The 21287-nt window shown below is 46.3% G+C and overlaps 1 protein-coding gene across 4 annotated transcripts in view; it reads right to left on the bottom strand.

Moving 5' to 3' along the window:
• The window catches only part of ELP3 (elongator acetyltransferase complex subunit 3), an 88259-nt gene that overhangs the window by 12504 nt on the left and 54468 nt on the right, over positions 1 to 21287 (bottom strand). For 2 of the 4 annotated variants that reach the window (XM_072036589.1, XM_027455442.3), the window contains exons 12-14: positions 19758 to 19823; positions 14310 to 14537; positions 11981 to 12062 (exon numbers count right to left, since the gene is read on the bottom strand). In XM_072036589.1, the coding sequence (XP_071892690.1) occupies positions 11981 to 12062; positions 14310 to 14537; positions 19758 to 19823 (376 nt within the window). Of the gene's footprint in view, positions 1 to 2240; positions 2457 to 8470; positions 8566 to 11980; positions 12063 to 14309; positions 14538 to 19757; positions 19824 to 21287 lie in introns of those variants that run through there. The other 2 variants (XR_011808626.1, XM_072036590.1) reach the window with 2 other exon arrangements.

Below are 21287 nucleotides of genomic sequence, written 5' to 3'. Positions count from 1 at the left end.
CCTTCATTCCCTCCTCTGCAACCTGCTCTTTGCACACCTGTAATTTAATTTAATCCGATTTAAATCCACGATGGCTTGGCCTAGTCTACGACCTGGCTAATTTGAAAAATTCTTTTCTTCTTTTACATCTCCTGCACAAAAAGCAGCAGCATCCCCTCACCCAGCTCCTGCAGCCACAAGTGGGAGGCTGGAGGTGCCAGCAGGAGTTTCGTGAGCTCCTGCAGAGTCTGACCACAGCCCGAGTGCTTTGTGAGGCACAGATGCACCAGCCCTGCTCTGGAAAGGTGTCTCAGGACCCCGAGAGAATAATTTAGTGAGCTGCTTATGGGGTTTTACTAAAGCAAAGAACACACACAGCACTGCTCTCATCCTGTCACACTGAGGAACGTGTCTGTGGGTGATGGTACAAGGAAAACCACAGCAAAAGCCTTGGATTATTAACAAATTGATCATTTGGGCGGATTTGTTCTTAAAGCCAAGTCTCAAACCCAATAATAAAATGTAATAAATCCAAAGGTAGCATTAAAGACCTGATTTGGCAGCGTTCAGCTTTTGGGGTGCCGTTCCTCACACAGGAGGTGCCCCGCTTCCACTTGCAGACTTGCCGTTTGGAAATCAGCTCAGAAGCATCCCCGAGCTTCCAGATGGTGAGATTCCAGCTCATTGATCTCCTTATTACAGGAGCAAGATTTCATTAACGACTACACCGGCCTGCACTGAAAGCAGCCCCGGTCGGCAGAGGGAAAGCCTTTAACGGGGACAGACGAAGCCGGAGCTCGCAGATCTTCCCACTCTACCCCAAACAAAACGAAGTATTTAAGACCTAACCCCAGAACTTTTTCACTTTCACGAAGTGCTGCCACTGCTATGGCCACCGGGCATTGAGGGAGACGGGGAGAGCGAAACGTTTCTGCTGCTAACCCCCCAAATTTGGCAAGTTTGTGAGGTTTTAGATGCACAGCCTATGTCATGTCTTGAGGCTTCTTCCAGAGATAGTTGCCGAAATATTCAACCCATCTGGTGAAGTATTACTGAGAGGCTGGGGATTTAGGATGACTCACCAGGCATCAGAGGAATTCACGATCAATTTTCTCTCCTCTGGCCTGGGAGATTTTAAGCGCCGAGGAAGAAACACTCGGCAATCTCCAGAGCCGGCCGACCAGTTATTAAACTGGCGTACCTGAGCACCCACCTCATCCCACAGCAGCTCTCCAAGGAAGCTCTCCCCACGCAGTGCAGAGCTTTGGAAATGGGTTTCAGCAGCCGCCCAGCGCGGGAAGGTGGGATCTGAAATCAGCCTTTGCTTCTCGACCCCCCCCTCTCTTGCTCATCAGAGCCGGGGGAGACCATTAATGGCACAAACACGAGGTCTGGATCAAGGAGCAACTGGAAAAGTTTCCATAGATCCGGAGCTGAAGAGCTCAACCAGACGTTAATGACCTCTGGAGAGCAAAAGGAGGGAGAGGAAAGAGCAGGAAGAGGGGAGCAGGAAGGCTCCCCATGCCTCTCAGGAATCCCTGCAACGTGTTCCCGTAAGTCACAGGCACGCTCAGCAGTTGGGGTGGCTCTGCCTGAAGGTTGTCGCCTCGCACACCTTTAATAAATGCATCAGGACACTCCAAAAACCGACTGCTGCCGATCCACAAGGAGCGAGAACGAGCAAACAGGGAAAAAAAATCCATCAGGATTTAGCCTCACCGCTGCCTGTGCTTGCTTCATTGCCCCTCTTGCGAATTCCTGAGACGATTCCTAAAAGTTTGTGTGTTGTGGAGCCCAGGAGCACCACGAGTGGATGGGGTCACTCCATTTTGCACCTCTGCAGTGCGAGGAGGTGCTTAGGAGGCAGCTAATGAATGAAGATCGTGTTCATTTAACCTGGTGCTTAAAACTGTGCGGGCATCACCCCTTTTACCTGCTCTGCAGAAATAATTTCGTTTGGCTTTGTTCTCACCAAAGCACACGGGGATGGGCAGCTCGTGAGGGCTGTGAGGGTTTTTTTCCAGCTCTCCCCCAGCTCCTCTGCTGCTGCAGCTAAGGAAGGAGGCCGCCGAGGCTCGGCACCAGCTGATCCTCCATTCAGAAATCCAGCCTGCCTTCCCGTCGCCACCTTCAACCCCCGGCGCACTCAGGCGTGCAGCGCTCCTGGCCCGCGTCCACGTTAATTTTCTACTTGACAGAACACAAATAGAAACCTGGTCTGGGGGAAAAGTGATCATCTTGCCGCATAGTAATTAGCTTACGGTGGCGGTGGGGGGGGGAGGACGGCCTCCACGCTGCCTCGATAAGGCTGCTACGTCACGAGATCTCGCTGCAGGGAGCCATGAAAGCTCTGTTTCGGAAGATGAGGCGTGCCCGTGTGGGTCTGGCTGCTGCTCCAGCCACCGAGGAAATTATCAATGAGGTGCGTTTCGAGGCAACCGGAGCCCGGCGCAGGGACAGGTGACAAAATGCCTGCACTTCAAAGGGAATAAAAAAAAAAAAAAAAAAAGAGGAAAGGGCGCTTATTAAAGGACCTCTGCGCGTCTGGTTTGAACAGGGCGAGCACCTGCGCTAGGGGAATTCAATCTCATCCCCCACCCCTCCCCAACAAGCATCTTCTGCGCAGAGATAAGGAGACAATCCTGTTGGTACAAGCCAAGCTAGCCGGCTTTGCCGATGCCAGCACAAACAGATAACGCTGACAGACGTCACAGCAGATACTGCAGTTGGGAAAAAAAGCCCTTCCGTGGCCAGAGGGGTGTATTTATAGAGACGGCTTTTTGCTGCTCGAAAAGTAATTTACAACACGGAAATACTTTGTCCGCTCCCTCCCGGCAGCGGTCTCACCTCGGGCACCTCTGCTTTCAGGGAGGCAGCTCCTGGGTAAGGGCACTCAGTGAAACACCAACCTGTTAAGGATGACGTGGCAGCGTGAAGTTGTCTGTCCCCTTTAGGAAGATGATTTAAGATGGGTAGATAGGGGTAGGGACAGCTCCTGGGCAGCTGGGCACCTTCAGCTCCTCTGCTGGGAGTAAAAGGAGTCCCCTCGGTCACGGCCCCACCTCGACTTGGCACGTGATGCTTGGATTACAGAGGTAAAACAAAAAGTGCTGTCACTCAGGTGCCACTGGTACTAAACCTGCTGATCTCTGCTGTCTCCACGGTAGGTACAGGTGGAGGGAGCTGCTTGTGCTGAAATACACCCGGTGCCGACAGGGCTCTGCGCGTGCCAGGGCTGTAAAAGCTGAGAGGAAAGCGGCTGCCACGCAGAGATGTGTGTGGATATGTGAAGGGCACAGAGAGGCAGTGCCGGGCAGTACAAGCAGTGTTTGGAGATGATACCACTGGAAACGCACGTGGAAATTCAATGGCAGGAGGGGCCACATCCTTTAAAACAAAACAACAACAAAAAAAACCCCACGCATCAATATCGCGCCCAGAGTCAAAGCAAAGGCGTTGCGGTGCCAGGACAGGATGTGGGTTTGGCACAACCCCAACCCTCCTGACAAAGAGGAGCGTGCGATTAAGGACTTGGCAAGGAGCTGGCAAAGCACGACAGCTCAGATCGTGTGCTCGGAGCCAGGGGAGCGTAAGCGTAAAGCCAGGCTGCCCGGGCACGGGCGAGCTGTGACGCACGGATGTCTCGTGCTCATTTCTTGCTAAGCTGCCTCTTGGCACCGGCTGGCCAGAGCTGCTCAGGTGTCTGCCAGGGCTCTGAGCCATTCCAGGGGCACCGAGTCCTTGGGAGGGAGCTTGAGTGTGTGTGTTTGTGCTGCTGCCATCGCTGCGCTGCCACGCTCACCCACGTCTCCGTCCGGAGTTCCTAGGTGGCTGAAGTGAACGACACGTGTTAAAAGAACAGGAACGTTTGGGGTGGGAACTTTCTCAGAGCTGCTCCTGCATCCACATTATTTAAGTTCACAAACCTTATTTGCAAAGGAAGCAGGGAAACATTCCTGCCACGTGTTTCTCAGCATCATGTGTAACTATCTCACATTGAAGAGGAAGGGCTCTGTCCTGAAATCTTATTTTTCAGATGCTTCAAGTCATTGGAAAGCACTGGCTTCAGTCTCTCTGGTCGTCGTTACTGCAAAAGCCAGCCACCAACATGAGGGGATGACACCAGAACAATCAAGTCGATGCTTAGAGGAAAAACAAAGGCTCCATAATGGAGGAATTTGTGTAAGTGCATCAAGGCAGGAGCTTCGTGCTTCTGTCATTTAGGGTGGAGAGGCCTCTGGACTTCCAATGTTTTAAAATATCTACTGCATTTCACATGCTCCTCACTGGTGCTGTTTTAAAGAAAGTGTAATTCTTTACACACGTGATTTTCCTGAAACTAAAGCACTACAGTGAAAAATACAGCTACCCTACCTTGGGTCGCCAGTGTGTGCATCCCTGTACGAGGGGCAGATGGGGCGAGTTACGGGGTGCTGAGCAGCAAAATCAAAATAATGGTAATAAGAACGATCAGGGAGACAACAGGAAAGGTTTTGAAGAGGGCTTGCCCTTCATCCAGCGTTACTTAGGCTGAAGGATGACTTCTCCCAAGCTCAAGGTAAGCCAGCGAGGCACTAGAAAGCTCGGGGAAAGGGACGGGGAGAGGAGTTTATCAGTTGTTGCAGGCAGACAGACTGGCAAGGCAGCGAGTCCCTGGAGGCTATCGGATACAAAGGCACTCTCTGACTTTAGAAGTCCTTGAGCAACGTGCGGCTGGAGGGCAAGACGATGTCTGGAGGCTCACCCGATCCTGACTCCCCTCCCCAGACACCCGGCATCGATCTGCCCCGCTGCAGCACGCTCCCGTCCCGGTGGAGGCAGAGTCTGGAGCAAAGAGGCTGCGAGTTGGCTCAAAGAACAACAGGTACCAGGGCTGCGCTCACGCCGCAGGCTGGGAGGAACACGGGGAACGAGCACGGAGCTCGTTTGTTTGCTCTAAATCAGCCTCTGAAGGCTGTGCAGCTTCTGACAAAAAAAAAAACAAAACCTTACTGGTTGAGTCACCGCATGCAACTGCTCCTCGCTGGCTCCCAAAAGGAAGCGCCAAGACCTACGGGCTGCAAAAAGGGAGGCACACATCGAGCTCTCCAAAATCCCATCCTAAATTAACAGATACCTGCCTGCTGCTGGAATGGTGAAAGAGGTCCCCAGAGGTCCCCAGAAGGGACTGGAGTAGCATCATCCTGCCGAAAGGAGAGAAAATGCTGACTGCAGAGCTCGAGCACCTGGTTATTGCCAAAAAGGAAGAAGAAATTACAAATTCAACAAGCTTACTGGCCCATCCGCTGGTCTCAAACACCAAGGTTGTCTCTTTTTTTTTTTTTTCCTCCACGTTTTCAGCGCCTAAGGACACGTGGATATCAGAGGGGGAACGTGTTTCAAATTGTTTTAGTGTAATTTAGGTTTTTTGGGGGGGGCTTTATTCAAGGGGAAAAAGATGCAAATCCCAAGCAGGTACAAGTGGAAGCAAACCAAAAACCAAACAAAAAATGCAAAAAAGCAAAAAAACGCACACACAAAAAAAAACACACACCACCACCACCACCAAAAAAAAAAACAACAAAAGGCAAAGAAAACACACATGCAATTACAAATGCTGGAAAATGGAAAAACAGACATTTCAGATCAGACCTCCCCAGAGCTCTGAATAATAGAGTGATGCCTCCAGGGTCTACCATTCAGCTACCCAAGCCTGCATACTAATATACTACTCACATCAGAGGAGTAGAAAGGCACCACTCATGCAGAAAATTACCTTAAATGAGCAACGACTTCATGATAAACAAGCCGCTTGCTTTTTTACTTTGCTCTTTGATTTAGGTGGTGGGGGGCACCTCCTCCCTACCAGAGAGCATGCTGATGGCTCTGCGCTGAAACCCCGCGAGCAAAAACCCCAAAACCTCCCCGTTGCTGCAAATGTTGAATTCTGGTTTGTTTGGTTGAACACCCAGCAGCCAGGAGGCAAGCTTTGGGAAGAGCATTTGGAGGATTTGCACCTTGGCAGTGCTGGAGGTGTCACCACAGCATCACGGAATGAGAATATCCAGGGCTTTGCTCGTTTCCCATGCCCTCAGCACCCGAATTTCCCCACATGGTGCCAGAATCCGAGCTGCCCGTCCTAATGCTGCTCACAAATGCTCGTCTACGCCTTGCAAAATGCACTCCTAGCGCATTTGTCATCGATTCTATAGTCAATTAAATGCAGTTCTCCCACCGGCCCTCTTCAAATGAAGTGATATTTAACTAGATGCTCCACGAGGCAGCTGCTGTACAGCCGAGCTTGCTTTGTGCATCATTCCCCGCTTCATTGCCTGCGATGACTCCTGGGTGCCTGATGCAGGGGACCTCAGATTTTCCTTTGTTTGAGCGTAACCTTGCGTGGTTTCACCTCCTGCTGGAAGGGCGATCCTGGTAAATCCTGCCGCATCTTTCGCCTTGTCTGCTTGTAGGTTAAATGCCTCTAAGAGCAAAGAGGCAAATTTTGAGAAGGCAGGCTCAGCCGATCGTGTTTACCCCAAGAGCAGCGAGAACAAAACACTGTGGAAGGAGTCTGCAGGGAAACACATTTTTTTTTTTGCTAGGAGTACAAACTAATGTTCTATGAAGGAGCGCAGGAACTGATGGCGTTCATTTGCACAGTCCTGTATGTGCCTGAAAAGGAAAATCTGCTAACTTTTCAACGAGTACCTCGGCTCCTGGCACAGGGAGAGGTCCTCGCCCTGCTCTGCTCAGGGTGAGAGCAGCTGATGAGGTGCAGGATGCTCCCCAGCCCATGGGGTGAAAGCAGCAAAGCAGGGAGGAGAGTTACTGCTTCTCCACCAGCCTCCAGAAGTGAGCAAAGTGCCCTGGAGATAAGGCTGCCTTAAGCCAGAAGTAAATTCTTGGCTGGAGCAGCGGTTGAAAAGGTGGCCTGCGAGCCTGCATCACAAATTTGGGTTGGAAACACGACAAAGGATGAAACCCGCGACTCGATAGACTCCAAAAACCCAAAGCTTTGACTTGAAAACAAGCTTTAAGCCCTTAACCCCCGTGCAGGCTTGAAAGGGAGGATTACCACTTGTGGGCAGTGTGAGAACACTGGCGGTCAGAGAGGACGATTCCGAAGCAAGAAAACCACATTTATTTTTAAATCCCTAAAAACTGCTCTTGCTCACACTTCTGATTCAAGTCTATTTATACCGCCGCGTATTACAAGTCGCTTGCATGGAAGTCACCTCCATTTCCTCGTGGATCTGATCTCTAAATACTTTCTGCCTAAGCCAGCCTCACGGTTTGTGGGTGGTTTTTTTTCCCCCCCCAAGTTGTTTGGGTTTTATAAACTCGGGGATTGTTTGGGTTGAGGTTGGAGAAAGAGTTGCTGAGGATGAAGGGAGCACAAAAGGTGCACAAAAGGCATCCCCACACATCCAGCTCCTGTGTCAGGTTTGTCTCACTGGTTCTTTTGCCCACTCTAAGGAAAGCTCCTGCAGATGGAGACAGGAAAAAACACGACGGAGCACACACCAGCAAGAAAAGCATGCACGGAACGGTCAGATGGATGCAGACCTCTGAATTGACTGGATTTTCAAAACTTAAAACAGAAAAATACCGAGGTATCTCAGCGCAGCATTGCCTGGAGATTGTGCAATGTCCATCTACACAAAGCCTTAACGAATGAAGATAGTTGAGCGTGGCTTAGAAAGTGGGAATCTGGGACAGACACAAACCAGACAAAAGTCTCTGGTGTGTATCATACAGAAGTGAGGCCACATGACTACATATTTTATGTAAATATATTTATATATATGAATTCATAAAAATATAAAAGCTTCCTACCAAAACATGCTGGCAGAATGCTGTTTTTTTTGCAGCAGTGTCCTTGTTAAGCAACAACAGCAATATTCCTGTTCATGCCTTTTTTCAACCTTTTTGTTCAACCCAAACCCCAGTTAAGCCAGTAGCAAGCCCATTTTCACAGCTGTTACATTCTTAAACATATAAAAGTGAAGTTCTTTAAGAACTAGGGGATTGTACACAGTAGCTGTTCCATAGCAGCAACCCACTAGCAGGGGTTTATCCTTGGCTTCTCCCAAATCCACCTAATTAATTATTTTTTTCAAAGGCCATCAATCTAAAGCAGACAAACATCGCAGAGGCACTTCATTAACGTCCCCATATTTCCACTTATCTTGGGCCACTTCTTCTCTTATTAATAGCTAATGAGATTGGCGTTTCTAAAAATATCCAGCCAGCGGGGGAAGCAAAACTCCGGGGAGCCCTAGCGAACCCCATCAATCCTCGCAGCACTTCAGAGCCTCGTCCTGTGGTCTCCTGGGCACACCCCGCCAGTTGGCAATCTCATTCAACATCCAATATGAACTCTGAGGCACCGATTACTTGAGTAATTTATTACTTCGAAGGTGACCAAAAGGCTATTTACATGAGCAAATCAAGGGACTTCAGAGCGTTATCGAACGTGCCCTGAAACTTTACCTCTGATTCCTACGCCAGCTCCGTTTCTCTCCCCTTAACGCTCTCCCTTGCAGGTGGGTTTAACACCGGTGTGATGCATCAGATTTACTTTTAGAAAGTTCTGAACCTCTGTAACTGCAAAAGGCAAAGGCACAGTTTCCTTAAACACATGAGACAGCGTGCTCGAGCAGCACCAACAGACTGGGGGATGAGTCACCGACTGTAATGAACGATTTTATCTCTCGCGGAGACTACAGAAAACAGGTGGTATTAGTTTAATTTCTATTCACAGCCTTGTGATTGTGGATTCCTGACTGCTGCAGCATGCATAGGAGAAAAGATGTTGGGATCAGTCACCCCAAGCTGATTATTACGGTCCCAGCGATCTTAATCAGGAGGCAATCATGACTTACTCACTTGTCTCCCATTTACATGTTTGTATCGAGTGATTTTACAGTACTGCCTGATACGGAATATAAAAATGTGAACGCGGTGAAATACGCCACTGACTCACTGCTGAGGGGGAAGGAATTTGTGCCCTCCTGGAAGCAAGAAGTGGGAAAGTGCAAGACACAAACGCCTGACCCAGCCAAAGGGACATGCGAGCTTGCAGGGAAGTGAAATAGTGTTTAATTAAGGGCATTGACTAGGCTACGCGTGGGAAGGAAGCGGAGTCAGAGGGGAAAAGATTGTGACTGAAGTCCTCTGGGGTGCCTGGACGAAAGAAAATTGGCTCTGGCAGCTAACATGCTCCTGCGAGGAGAGAGGTTTTCTAGCAAGTGAGGCTCTAACAGCCACAGCTCGGGATGTCAGGAAATGTTGGCTGCTGCCCTGAGCAGGCAGGGCAGCGAACCACCTGGACAGGAGAGATGTTGCTGCTGTAACCTTGCTAAAAACAGACTAGGATGACTTTTTTTTTTTCCTTCTTTCCTGTTTGTCGTAACAATTGTGACGGCACTGCTTGTTTTGGATGTTGTACATCAATGCTTTCATTTGAATTGACCTTAACCTGCCTTGAATTAAATGCATTTCCAAGGTAACCTCAAGCCACGCTTCAATCCAAGGCTGTGGGAACGAATCAGCCAGAGACTCCTGGAGCCCTCTGGACAAACCTGGCTCCCAGATTCCTTCTCTAAAGGGTGAGCAGACCCTGGAGCAGCCGCATGACTCCTGGCGTGGAGAGAGGGAAGTGTCTTCAGTGATGGGCAGAGCAGAGCAAGGCTCCCTGGCAGCAGCAGGGCACCAGGGGACACCCTGCCACTTGGAGATGTGCTGCCCTGAATCAATCAGTAGGAGATGTCCCTACACAAAGCCAGGGTACACAGGTCACAGATGATGACTGCTGCTAATTTCTAACCAGAGGTAAACCTGAATCTTAGAGATGAGCCCTAATTAGGCAGTAATCACAATCTTTTGTAAAGCCTTACCTTAAAACCTCACGCTTTTTGAAGAAATGAAAGATTGAAGAGAAGTATTTCTAATTTGCAAAACAAGAAGTGTCAGAGTACAGAAACTCAGCGATTCACTCGGTTACTTTACCAGCAGAGCCTCGGGAAGGTTTTGGTCCAGAAGGACTAGCACTGACCCACACAGTTCTCTGGCAGAGAGCATGCATCAGCATGCATCGGGGACCATTCCCTGAAGAGGCAGTTTGGATGTTCTGGCACTATTTAATTAACTAGTACTGATGTAGCCATTAAATGCCAGACTGGAAAATACTGCTGGAGAAAGGACGCTGTTAAAGAAAACACTGCAACAAAGCATTAATAAAAACATGTAGTACTAATGAGATAGGGAGCCCTGCGAGAGACATTTTGCAAGCAGATTTCCCTTACAGGCTTCTCTCGAGACAGTAGGGAAAATTTTGCAATATGTTGGAGCCCTCACCTCCCAATGGCTTCCCAGATTAAAAATCTATGCTGAAACCAAAAGCAGCAAAAACATCCTCGATGCAGAAAGAACTTCTGCCTGCATTTGTATTTCAGATAAAACTTACAGGAGGACTGAAATTCGAGTGAAATCATCTCCAAGGAAACAGCTGGAAAACTTCTGTTCACTGCAGATGCTGTAGTAGTGTGTTACAGAGACAAATTGTACCGTATCGTACTTTGCAGTCCAGGAAAAAAAAAGTTAAAAATCACAGAGAAGGTCTTGGTAAGATGACACAAACTGTGCACGCAGCAGGACAGGCTCCCCGCACTGCATCTCAATGCAAAGAATCCATTCTTCATACCAGACTGCTAAAATACAGCTACAATTAGTAACACGAACGCTTCAACAGATCGTTTTTTAGCAATTGCTGTGTGCTTTCTGTTCTTGACGAACTAAATGTTCTTTAACACAGGGAGATTGTGGCTGCCTCTCTCCATGCATCCCAAACCAAGATGTTACTGGCACAAAAAAAACACCAAAACCCCAACATTTCCACTTGAGGAGCTACCTGGCACGGACTTTTCTTAACCCAATGAAATTCCCAGTTCAAATTTTCAAATTGACTCCCGTGCAGCAGCCATAGGGAAGCACGACTGGGCTGTGTCTTAAGAAAAGAAGGAACGGGGCATCTAGAGAATACAGAATTATCCTGAAGCATCTGGCTGCTGCCTGCGAGTTGTCCTCGCTCAGGCTCTCGTCACAAGTACTTGTTGAGACAGCTCACTTCAGCTCTCCTGCACCCCGTGACATGACACAGCTGGAAACGCACACACAGGCTGTCCACTTCACTCAGCAGCTTGGAGCAGATCCGTGGTTTGCTGCTTTCCAGTGGTTTTTGGTGGGCAGGGAGAGGATTATTGTTTTTATAAAAGGCCTAAGTTACAGCTCTTCTTGTCAAGTCCCAAAGCACGAATGAATCTCAGGCCAACAAGAGTTTCTCTCCCCATACAATTCACCAGCTTCCTCTGTTACAGAACCTATATGACTGTAAAAGCTTTCCATAACTACCTTAACTGCTAATATAAGAATAAATTAATGCACAAAGCTAGTTCTGACCTTGACTCCACACACACACACACACCGTGAGCTGCTGCCACTCTTTTTAGTCACAATGCCTGGAAAATGAAAGAGGAGAAAGGGCTGCAGCTCTTTCTTACCCAGCTCGCTTCTTCATGATAATGCTTAATGTATCCTAAAAGCACATCTGTCCACCCTAATGACGGTACTTGCAGAAAGGCTGGAAAATGGAGCCTGGCAATTTTCTATCCTCACAAACTCTGGAAAGCAGCCCTCAGCAATAACAACCTGCGACGGGGCCAAATCAGCGAGTTCAGAAATAGCAGCCTTCGGAGGAGGAAGCCACCCATGGTCACGCAGTCTGTCTCCTTCGGCACTAAGAGCAGGATGGATCCCCGCAGCGCGTCCTCTGGTATGCTGCTTGCGATAATAGTATTGTACTGGACAAAGCTATGATGGAATTTGACTCCATTACGAAGAAGCATCTGCTGATGCTCATTTTCAAGCTAATACGATGAATGTTCACAGCAGTGGTGCTAGCTGTAGTGGGTTTATTTTCAGATTAAGACGGAAAAAAAAAAAAAGGATAAAGCAAAGGTACCTGAAATTACAGCAATTTTCCATGACCCATGCTCCTCCTTGGCTATTCTCTCTGCCTCCTCCATGAGCAACATACCAAATCCCTGCAACAGGAGAAATAACAGGAGGAAAATATAAATTCTGTAAAAATAGAAAGTATAAGCAAGGTCAGAATGTAAGCATTAGTACATTTCCAACAGAGGTATGTTCGGGCACAGGAATGATCGGAATCTTTTTGCAGGAGAGGGCAACGCACAGCGGCTTGGGAGGAGCCCTGCACAGAGGTGTCCTAACACCAAACTTCACCGTGCAGATTTCTCAGTTTTGGGTTCTTTCTTCTTCAGAAAAATGAAATTATCCATATGCAGCTGCCTGACAGCTTCTCAGTGGCTTCTCATCCATCTGGATGGCTGCCTGGCTGGACCTGGCTTAATGCTAGGGATTAAATAGGGAGCACAGGCACTGGATGAAGGTGTCTGTGCTGTCAAATTTAAATTCTGGCCAGGGACATCAGTTGTAGTGGATGTGGCTAGAGCTGCTGTTGGCTCTTCTGATACAACTGTTGCCTTAGCGCCTCACAACCTTTATTTACACTGTCCCTCAGGGAGCCAGGAGCTGTTCCCGTGCCCATTTCAGGCTGAAGAACTGAAGCACGCAGCGGCCACCAGGCTTGTTTGGGTGTCAAGTCCTGCATCAAGTCACCTGCATGCCTCCTGCAGACCCGCACCACTCTCCAGAGTTCGTGGGACACCTACGAGGCTCAGCTCACGAGATGGAAGATGCCAAAGCAAAAAGGATTGCAGAAGAACCCGTTAATATTCTGGACCAGATCCATGCCTCTATTTACGTTTGGAAATCTTGCACAGCAGGGGTGCCACTGGAATCAAAATGATGCTTCAAAACCAGGGAATAGCCTTTCCACTCTATTTAACAACTTAGTTGTCCTATATCCCTGGCAATAATTGATTGGATTAATTCACTTCCAACATTAGGATGCAGGAACTATGCTTGGCTCTTTGTTCATCTCTTCTCCTGACAAGATGTACAGACTCAGGCTGCGGTGAAACCGAAGTGGATGTGATTTAATTCTAAAAACACTTAACACTTACAGGCATTTTTAAATAACACACAGAAATCTTCATTCTAAAATGTTCCTCTGATCAGAAATTGTCCCCGCGACAGCAAAAAACGTTTTCTGCTTAACCTCTTGAACACTGACACTTCTGAATGAACACCAGTGCGTCATATGCCATGAAATTTCAATCTCCAGCCTATTTTAAGGTTTGCAGTTGGCTACTTCCAATTGATTTTCTTTACTTTTTATATTTTAAATACTTTCGACGACCACTTTTCCCTTCCAAAATTTTGAAATGTTAGCTGTTTTGCAGCGGATAAATTCACTGTTCCTTTATTATTATTTTTGAAACAGCCACTGCACTACGGCTATACGTCATCAGCATCCAACAAAACCGCGTCTTAACACATATACTCAGGGAAAGATTAATAAATACAAGGAAGTTAATTTAAAACATCAGCCCTGAGCAGTTCTGGCACCGAGGACAAACTGATTGCTTTTTTAAAAGCTCAGTTGAAAGGTTCAAAATCTAGCAGGGCAAAATTTAATTCACATTTTTGCTCACCGCAAGCCACAGCATGTTACATGCAGCAGAAGGATAATGTGCAATTTTCATACAACTCACTGCAAGGAATTAGAGACACAGCTTTCCACTCCATTCTTTGCATTTTAAGATAAATATTCTCTCGTTCTGTAAATGTTCCCTTGAAGGAAAACTGGGAAGGACCAAAAAAAATCTCGCCTTCCCATCTGTAATTACTTTAGATTTCAGAAGTGAAATTCATCTATTGAACAAGATCCATTTTAGCAGGAAATAAAAAGACACAATGGATGTTTCCCTTTGTTTTGCTGTTACTCCGTTTGCAGTGAAGTCTGATGTACATACAGTACAGGATATCACAGGAAAGATACCTCAGAACCAGAGCTGCTTAGCACTTGAAAGCCAAATTAGCAGCAGGTAATGAGCTCTCGTATTGTATGGGCATGAGTAACGCAGATAGCATTCAGCCATGTTTTTTTTTTTTTTTATCTCAGAGCAGTAGCGACTGCCTAAACACTATCACACTAGCAAAAACTCAGAAACAGCAGGATTTCAGCACAAGAAATGCAAGACGGAGCTTAGATTCAATTCTGTTTTTTTTTTTTACTGCAGTTGACTGTATTCCAAACAAAGAACGAAGCTCGGAGATGAAATTAAATTCTTCTCTAATTATACTGGGAGAGGTGGGGGTGTAAAAAAGCAGCACAGATGGAAAATAAAGACGGCTCGAGGTACCTGGTGCTGAAATTTTGAAGGATCCCGGCTGCTCACTGGGACCACGCTCCCATACACGTGCAGCTCCCGGACGATGGAAACACCTCCTTTCAGCTCGGGTCTGAAGGATTCCTCTGAACACTTCCGCAGTCGTAGAAGGCCAACGAGAATGTCCTGTTCTGGGTCTTCATAGGACAGGAAGGTCTCCCAGCCACCATTAGCCACGTAATCTCTCCTAACCAATTCAATCTGGTTAGAAGAGAAGAAGCAGCGAAGAACACAAAGAGGAAAAGAAAAAAAAACAAACAACTGTTAAAAATATTTAAGCAACATGTTGAACAGACCGAAACCAATTTCATGGATCCATAAACTATTATGATTCAGAGAAAACATGAAGTGCTTTCTTAAAGGCCAATTTAATTCTGGATGGATTTTAGCGGTCCTGGATAAGAACTGATATTCCTGCAATCATTACAGACAAAAACCCGGGCCACTTTAATAGAAACATCTATGACAATGGGACAGAACTAGTTTTCTGTGCCTATTTGCATGCTTCCAGACGGGGTGGTAACCCATGTGGCTGCCAGTTTGTAAGTCAGCAACCTAGAACTGTGATTCTTAAGTTACTTTTCATAATTACTGCAAGATCAACAGGGGCAGCAACTCTTTCAACTAAGCAAGGGACGTGCTGTAATTGAAATTCAGTTCCAATAACAACTCAGTTAATGTAGAATGAGTGGTTTTGCATCTGCCTTCACTAAACCTGCATTTAGGATCGTGCCTTTACTTATTTGCACAAGAAAAAGCTTGGGGTGTCTACAGAGCATGGCTTTTCCAAGCAGCAGCCAACTTTACTAATTATCAGCTGTTTTTTTTTTTCCCAGTAAAAACATTGGATATACCTACAGGAACAAACTGCAGCAAGAGTTGATGTGAAGCAGTTGGTGCTGAGTGTCCGTTGAGTTCCAGAAGTCTTTGCAAGACATCATAAATTTCGTGTGCTTCACAGAATCAGCAGATTGTGCCTGTTATTCATTTAGATTGTCCTGGAGACACCGAACCCATCCCTACAGGCACCCTGAAAACCGACCAGTAACAACACACCACGTGCCTCAAATCCAGTTCTTGCTACCCATCTACATAAAGGCAGTTCTGAAGATCACAACAAGTGGAAGGGAAAAGCAAAGTGAGAGCTGACAATAAAGATTGTGCTTGGGTAAAAAAAAAAAAATGGTTCTGCAGAGCACCTAGCAGCTGTAAAGAGTAACCGATGGAGAAGAAAGCAGAAAGAAGGAAAAATGCCTTTTTCATGTTATCATGACCTACCATCATCAAGGAGCTGCCTCAGGACCCAAAAAAAATACACAAAATCAAGCTTCCTTGATGCAACAAGAGACCTGATCAAACCTCACACAACGGTAGCTGCGTTTCTTTGTAGCAGAGTTAGCACGGAGTTAATTTGACCTATCCTGTGGCTGATGATAACAAAATCACATCTCCGGCGACGTGAGTCACTCTGTGCCCTAAACTGCTCTGGTGTGGCTGGAACAGCGACCCATCCTTGCTGCAGGGACTTCTTTGCCCACGTGTAATAACCAGCTGCTAAGCAGACCATAATTATTTCCCACCTTGCCTGGCTCAACAGATGAGTGGCAGCAGCCCTTGCTTAGCTTGTGGTATTGAGGACCTGATGCCCACACAGAACATGTTTGGGGGTTTTTAGTTCTAGGCTGACCCCAAGAACTAGGCACCCGTTAATGTCTCAGGTACACTAGGTGTGCTCCTGGAAGACATCTTCTAAATTCATCTGAAAGCAATCAGGTTTTGTGTCTCAGGTTTTGAAGTTATAGAATGATCAGAACATTTGTTTCAAAAGCCTACCCCTGAGCTAAACTAAAACCATTGGGTGTAAACATACCTCCGTAAATCTGAGAGACTCTTTTAATTTAGGAACTCAAACGTGAATGGCCAACAGCAGTGGCTGCCCTGTGCACAAACGTGGTGGTGGTGTATCCAACATTTCCTTCCTGATGGCATGGTACAGGATTGATCCCTGGGTATACCTTGCCATGCTCTTCCCACTACTACAGAGACTCAAGCAAAGGACATCTGTGTTTTTTTGTGTTTTTTTTTTTTTTTTTTCTTTTCTTCTTTTTTTTTCTGCAAATCCTCTAATACCCAGAAATCCATGAATTAAAGATTTGTTTACAGAAAAGCCATAAGGGATTCTGTCGCCTGCCTGCTCTACTCCATGACGAAGCCTGGGTGAACACAGCTCACAATTAAATCCCTTACTGACTGCAGAAGCAGGGCTCATTTCAGCACTGACGTACAGCTCACGGGGTAAGTGCCCGAACAGATGTCTGCCAATGTGCCAAATTCTCTGGGAGCACAGCTACAACTCCAGCTTGCTAAGGACGGCTGGCGCAGGCTGATCCAGATCTACTCCTGTGTACATAACACCACGAGTAAAATGGAAATGTACAGGCAAATAAATAAGAGGGCATGAGATTTTCTGAAAATACCCAGATTGGGCTGTTAGTGTCATATGGGGAACCCACTGCAGACAAGCAGTTGGGTTAAAGCTCTGTGCTAATTTAAAACAAGATGTTATTACACTCTGAGAGTTCAAAACGGCAAGATTTGAGAACTTCTGAGTTCTCCTGAGGACAAAAACAAAGCAAAAACTAGTAAACGTGGCTCCATTGCTTGTTCTCCAGTAGGCCTAGAAGCTGGGATGCCAACGACCAGTCCAAAAGGCACTGGTAGGCAGATGAAGTAAGACTGCAGGAACCTCAACCAGGCAGCTTTATACTGTCTGCATTTTAATAGCATCATAAGCACGTAGCAGACGATCTGATCTGCTCAGAAAAGTCTTGGATGAAGTCTTTCGTACTCCCCACTGGGCATAACAGAGGGGCCTAGGATAAAAAAATCCCCTCGAAGGGTTTGCAGCGACTCACGAGATGCACGAAGCCTTCTCCTTTCTGGGATACTGGTAGAAACTTGGCAAAAGCCAGCCTGGCTCACCTCCTGGTCGCTCGGTGCCCAGCCACGCACTGCACGCTGCAGTTCCCTGTGTCAGACCCTCACCTGAACCACCCCGCGTGCTGGGGAAGAATAATTCTCGTTAGGGTGGACGACCACGTCAATATGCAGACCTATTAAACGGCTGGTACGGTCTGGCTTAAATTTACTTGGAGAAATAAAGGGAAAACCCAGGTGCAGATTGCGCTTGACCTAGAGCAGCTACTCCCTGCTTTGAAGCCAGCCTTCCTCTCACTAAGGCTCTACACCGAGATCATTATCTTGATACAAAAAAAAGAACTGTTTTGCAGAAACAGCGGCTTCTTACAGATATGAACCTGTATTAGTGTTAAAGCAGGAATTGTAACGGAGCTGTCATTGCCCTTTGCCTCTCAAAACCTGTCAGTCCAACCTCCCTTTACAGCAGCAATCCACCAGAGCATTTTTAAGGCTATTACGTAGCTCTATCCATCTTTAACCAGCCTGAGAGCAAGCGATCTTAACCATCTCCTTCCGCTGCGATGGAGAAATGCCACTAATTGAAAAGGGAGCTTAGAGACAGCTCTGTAAATAACCAGCTACGGGCAAGTCATCTACTTCAAATTGATTTCTTTTAAAGACTTTTAAAAGCAGACACACCATCACCGTTGTAAAAAATATATACAGCCTACTGATCCCGAACACAAAGAAGTTGCATCAAGTGTAATTAATTATAGGAAACGATTAATTTATTTTACGTCTGACATGATAGTCACTCTTATCAAGAGAATGTGTTGTTTATTTACGAAGCTGAGAAAAACATCATACCTTGTCATTAGTCTAAAGCTCATGAAAAATTATACCATTTTCCGAATTTTCCTCTTGGTTGCTGTCATGATAAATTTTGCTAAGACTACATAATGACATCCTCCTGCCACTCAGCTAGATGAGTTTAACAAAGGGAATATTCAACATAATGTTGCTTTGAAAACCCTGTGATAAGCTATTTGCTAACTACTCGGGAAATTTACAATTTAAATTAGATTAGCACTGCTGACAACAGACATCTTTGGAAGATATTTTGTGAAATGACCACGAATTAGGAAACGGGGAAAGAGCAGAAAGGCTGCATGGCCCTATGTACAAATGAGTCCGTACAGCCTCAGCACAAATCTACCAAGAACAAGATAATTTATTTGGGATCATTACAGATTGCCATGCTGGATTTCTGTTATGCAGTCGGCGAGATGGGAAATATTCCACTCCAGCTGACTCTACATAATGGCAGAAGAAAAACAGAATATGGCTCCCAGTAATCTCTGATTTGCAAAGTGAGAACATCTTTCAGATGCTAAGCTCGGAGAATATTCATGCTACTTCTGGCACCTCACTTGGAGCCTCTCTGATGCCTAAATACTCAGCAGAGCTTCCAAAATGCAAGTGAGAGGACCTCTGCTAGGAATCTCTGTGTTGACACATAGATTAGTCCCGGTTTAGTCAGTCACATTTAGCAAGTGGGTACGTGCCCACTGCACAGTGTGTCATTCTGACAGCTTTCTACTTGAGAGAGGCAGCACTTGCTGTCTGGCACGAAGAATTCATGTTTGAAAGAAGAGACAATATGTGATGGACGAACTCTGTAATCATCGCAGTCTCTCCTTACTGTCAGCAAAGGAGCAGGAAGAGAATGCTTCCAGGATGTCATTTATATGGCACGGCACCCATGCACACAAAGATAGATCCCACACGATGTGATGTTAGAAAGCTCATCTCCTTGGTCCCAAACATAGCCATGGATGTCCTGGCCACTCTCTGGAGGGATCGATCCCTTCTTGTAACTGGAGTGAGATGGAGGATTAGTTTCCTGAACTGAATGTCCGAAGTTCAGCCCTGTATCTTTTCCTTTCTACAAAATAAGCACGGCAATCTTTTTGTGAACTATTTCAGGAAGGAAAAATACACCCTTGTGTTATGTGCCCAATGGACCTGCTGACATTAATATATACAGATAGATGTGCAGAAGTGGATTTATACATGCTCTGTTTGCCTACACAAACATACACGTCCACACAAAAAGCTGTAAATTCACCTTGCTAAATATTCAGTCCTATTCAGCATGCACATACTGTGGGTTTGCTATTTCCCAAATCCTTTTTTTTTTTAATGAGGGGGGAGAAAAGCGAAGGTTGAGAAGTGGTAAAAAGAATTATTTTTTAAAGCAGTGCAAATAGTCAAATAACTGGTGGCTGTAGTCAGTTCGCTGAATATGGTGGCCCCTAAATTCCAACATGTGACTGCAGTCAAACAAAAAACGTCCAAAGCTGCTGTGAAAATAAATGGAAAACTGGATCCAGCTTCAAAGGCAAACTGCAGGGCTGGATGTTCAACAAATGGATCCCAAAACCTCCATGCATGTAACAAATTGTGTCTGTAGTTAGCTTTCATAAAGCAGATAAATCCTACCTGATACGGTCTCACTTTATGGTGAATTTCTTGAATTCCAACCTCTCTTGTCCTTACGTCACGACACTTGGAAAAGAAAGGGAGAGAAAAATTACATGGGAGAAAAACATTAGGACCCGAAACACACGGATTTCCAGCCAACCACTGGGTTCAAAACTAAGCTGACATAGCATGAAGCTGCAAGGTTGAATTTCAAACGGGTAGGCTTCAAAATACAAATGCTCACCAGTCCATCCCTGATATATCTCGGAGAGAGGTCTTTGTACTAAATGGGAAGACATGCTGGTAAAAATCAATTCACTAAGCAACCATTATGGTTCGTGAGGAAAAGTACCCTTGATTCACAAACAGCAGGGTCTGGAGGGAAAGTCAGCATCCATAGAAGAAAAACAGAGAAAGACTTTGGTATAATCCATTTTTTCCCTACACTGGAAAGATTTAACATTGGCAAAATCTCTGCTGGGGCACCAGAGTCCTTAAATAGTCAGTTTTTTATGTTCAGCCACCCTTTTTTCCTTTTAAACTATCGCACAAGAACTGTTGCAGAAGTCCTACCCAAATATAAGAAAGTAAAGCTAACGCTGATCTGGCCTCCACAGAGGCTTGGGACCAGGAGAAAGCAGAAAACAGGCAGCCAAAAGAGATTTTCTCTCCTTTAGGAGTCAGAAAAGGGAAGGAGACAAAGCTCCACGCTCGGTGCTGAAGAGATGGGCTATAGCTCGCGTAACCTTTTGTGCTTCTCAGCAAAACCAACGAAAGTTGAGCGATTTGGCACCGATTCGTGTTAGGGAACAGTTGTGATACTCCCAGCACTCCTACTGCAGAGACTGCGTGAATTCACATCTTACCATGTCTTACTGTCAAGGCCGATGCAAAGGTTCATCCAACTTTTGTCAGCCAAGCACGGCCGCAATGCTTTTACCCAAAACAGCTGAATTTAGTTGCTTATTGCTGTTCTTGGAGGGAAAGAAGACAGCTTTCACCAACAGGCTGTAATCGCTCCATCAGCAACCACACCTACCTGTCCGTATGTTTCCAAAAGCCAGACTTTCAGATAGGAAAAGGTGTCAAAATCTAATTCACACAGTAACTCAGAACGTCCACAACAAGCAGAGCTCTATCACATGCCCTGTGCTCTTCTCAATCCTTTTAAATACCATTATCAATATGGAACAACAATCTCCCAAACAGCAGGAAAAAGTGGGTTTTGTTTGTTTGTTGTTACAGTGGGCTATGCCAAAACCGGGATTCACTTTAGTGCCATGACTTTATAGCAAACTCTTCTTTGTTTTACAATTGTTTGACTGCCCAAACAGCGCAGTAAAAGGCAGGGCACTTCCCTCTCTTCATTAAGAGCCTCAGACCTGAGAGAGGATGATGTATTCTTGGATGATGGTTTTAGATTCTGTGTCCCAATCTATCGTTTGCATGTCTCCAGTTGCAGCCAGTGGCTGGCAAGCTCAAAGGCCAGCATCCTGTGCCTCCAGGAAGAATTTCAGGAAGAATTTCTTTCCAGCAATCGCAAACGCC

This window comes from Anas platyrhynchos, chromosome 3, assembly GCF_047663525.1.
Source record: "Anas platyrhynchos isolate ZD024472 breed Pekin duck chromosome 3, IASCAAS_PekinDuck_T2T, whole genome shotgun sequence".
In the NCBI taxonomy this organism is placed as follows: Eukaryota; Metazoa; Chordata; class Aves; order Anseriformes; family Anatidae; genus Anas; species Anas platyrhynchos.
Note: the sequence above shows the minus strand (reverse complement) of the source record. Positions and strands in the feature narration are given on the sequence as shown.